Source organism: Octodon degus, unplaced genomic scaffold, assembly GCF_000260255.1.
Source record: "Octodon degus isolate 3935 unplaced genomic scaffold, OctDeg1.0 scaffold00025, whole genome shotgun sequence".
In the NCBI taxonomy this organism is placed as follows: domain Eukaryota; kingdom Metazoa; phylum Chordata; class Mammalia; order Rodentia; family Octodontidae; genus Octodon; species Octodon degus.
In genome coordinates, this window is record NW_004524601.1 from 11,169,870 (window position 1) to 11,172,769 (window position 2,900).

The following is a 2,900-nucleotide window of genomic DNA, read 5'->3' on the forward strand; positions in this document are numbered from 1 at the left end:
TTTGCTAAGCTTGTTCTAAGTAGGTGCTTTAGACCACTGAGCCATCTCACCAGCCCCTCTCCATTGCTATTGATATTACTTTTCTCTGTGCAAACTTCTTCATGGTCCATTAGGAAATAAGAGACACTTGGAATGTATTCTGCTGTCTCTAAAAAGAAGAAAATGTGCTACCTTTGTGTAAAAATATTTTATACTTTCTCATTGTGAAAAAGCCCCAAATACTCAGGTGGAATGTATATTTTCTGGAAAGCTGTTTCTAACCAACAGGTGTGTTATTGTCTCATTTAGAAAAATATACGTATTTTTCATTCTTCACTATTGTGGACTATTCAGCCTTATAATAGCACAATGAAATAAATTAGGTGTGTGGTTTGGAAAGATTTCTAATAAATACCTAAGAACGAGCTCAATGCTTTTCTCCTTTCTTTTAAAATTGTATTTATAGGGTGTTCCTGGAGATCCTGGCGCTGTTGGTCCCTTAGGACCACGAGTAAGTGCTTTCTGTTTCATGATTAATTTTGTTTACAATTGAGTTCAGTTTGCAAATGTAACTTTTATTAAAACAGGCTTTTTTAATGATTAGATTCTTTTACTAGATGAAAATCAACTTTATGAGAAATAGGTGAAACGAAAATACTCTCTCATTTCTTAGAGCTGAAGTAGAAAATGTGAGCCAATAGGCGCTCCTTTCCAAAGTTTTCTCTACTAGTAGCCTTTTTACAGGAACACTTTTAACCCACCTTTAGATCAAGCACTGTGACTGATGCTCTGATGTCATGCTAGGGAGAAAGAGGAAACCCTGGAGAGAGAGGAGAACCAGGAATCACTGGGCTCCCTGGCGAGAAGGGCATGGCTGGAGGACATGGTCCCGACGGCCCAAAGGTAAGAGACCCTTGTGCACTCAGCTGCTCTTACGCTGTTGCCATGGGCGGGGGGCTGCTGTCACAATGCATGTCTCTTGGTTTTTTCAAGATAAGTTGATTGTATCACATTTTTATTCAACAAATATTCAATAAGTGCTTTCGTGGGTGTTTTTATGTCTTTGTGATGGAAGAATGACCTGAAAAGAAGTCTCTTCTTTGAACATGATTATGATCTGGAACACGTTATTACCCATTCTGAGACACAGATAGTTTTTTGACTCAATTGTACCTGGTTCATTAAGCAGCAGTTTCACATAGGCCAGTCCTACTGTGTTGGTGTGGTCACTGATGTTTGTTCATTTTAGGGCAGTCCCGGTCCCACGGGGACAGTGGGAGACACAGGCCCCCCCGGTCTCCAAGGCATGCCCGGAGAGAGAGGCATTGCAGGCACTCCAGGCCCCAAGGGTGACAGAGTAAGTCTGTTTGCTGAGTTATTCCTCTATTGTTCTCAAGTTCCCTCTGCAGACTTTCTACTGAGAGTGGTTTCTTGAACGAGGCTTTCTTTCCTCTGCCAACCTGGTCATGATCCGTCCATCCCTTCATTCATTTGTTCATTCTTGTATTCATCCATTCTTGTAATAAACATTTATTGAGACAATGCCCATCAGGTTCTGACTGTAGTTAAAGGAGATACAGGTAAGAAGAAAAACCCTGGCCTGCAGGGCGCTTCCTGGTAAGTGTAAGAGACAACTGAATGAATAAATGGTATCTCTTGTGTTTTCCCAGGGTGGCATGGGAGAGAAAGGTGCTGAGGGCACAGCTGGAAATGACGGAGCAAGAGTAAGTGAGAGCATGATTTTCTCAAAAAAAATTAATCATGTTTCCTTAGTGGTCAGCACTTAGAGCATGATGGCGCTGAGGTAGGATGTAGCTCAAATGTGGAGAGTTATTGTGCCTCTCCTGAACTTCTGAAAGGCAAAAAATATAGTTACTGCTGAAAGAATGAAATAAAACCCAAACCTAATGAGCCCGTGCTTTCCGGAGTGTGGTCTCTCATCATTTTCCTCATCTTTTTATGTCCAATTTTCATTTCTGTTAAATGCCAATGAACACACCACCAAGTAAAAGCTGCAGTAGGCAAAGCTGTAGTAAGAGTTTCTCAAGGTACTGGGTTTCAGGAGTTGGAAAACCGGTGCTCAGGGAATCATCATGCATGTATCCATCAATACAGAAGCTGAATGTGTAATGTCAGGAAGAATGGTTCGCACCAAAACACTGGTCCATCTCTTGGAAGAATTGATGTTTAACAACTAAGGTCCTTATAATTAGACAGCACACTTGCAGTTCCAAGGACAGTTAGAATAGATGGATGCAAATTACCTGCTTAACCAATGTAGTGCAGCTGGGTGGTGACATTCCTTTTCACTCAAAAAGAATGCAGAAAAGAAAATGTTTTGGCACAATTTCACTTGTAAAAATAATACAGTGCTGTCCTCTATTATATAACAATGTAAGAAATATTGTAAAATAATGAAATCCTCATTTTAATGTTACTTACAATTCATTAGAGTTATTAGCAAAGAATTAGAGATATTAGTAAGGAGAGACCTGGTTGAAGCATAGCGTTACTCTAGCACTAATGCTTTGAAGACAGTTTTCTGAGTATGTGAATTGAGTTGGATGAAGAAGACTAAAGTGTTTGTAGAGAAAAATCTGGTAAACATGGTATGGTGTTAGACAGAAAAATTGAAAATTTAAAAATTATGTCACTTATTGAAAATTATGATTTGTAAAAATAGGCAAGCTCTAACAAAAGTCTCTCTGGTTTTGTTCATCTGCTCTAACTGGAGATTCTTGTAGATTATCCTTCTCAACATGACCATCTTGTGTTCATTGGCAGGGTCTTCCTGGTCCCTTGGGCCCTTCTGGTCCTGCTGGTCCTACTGGAGAAAAGGTAAATCGCAAGTTGCTATTTTGTGAAATCAAAATCTTAGGGCCCTTTGATTTTGGCCCTTTTTCCAAATCCTCTCTTTCTTA

General features: G+C 39.8%; 1 protein-coding gene across 1 annotated transcript in view; it reads left to right on the top strand.

The window, feature by feature from the left end:
- Col5a2 (collagen type V alpha 2 chain) overlaps positions 1-2,900 on the top strand; it is a 153,329-nt gene that overhangs the window by 127,188 nt on the left and 23,241 nt on the right. Inside the window, exons 32-36 of the mRNA XM_023712336.1 lie at positions 446-490; positions 784-882; positions 1,229-1,336; positions 1,650-1,703; positions 2,764-2,824. Coding sequence (XP_023568104.1) covers positions 446-490; positions 784-882; positions 1,229-1,336; positions 1,650-1,703; positions 2,764-2,824 — 367 coding nt within the window. The remainder of the gene's footprint in view (positions 1-445; positions 491-783; positions 883-1,228; positions 1,337-1,649; positions 1,704-2,763; positions 2,825-2,900) is intronic.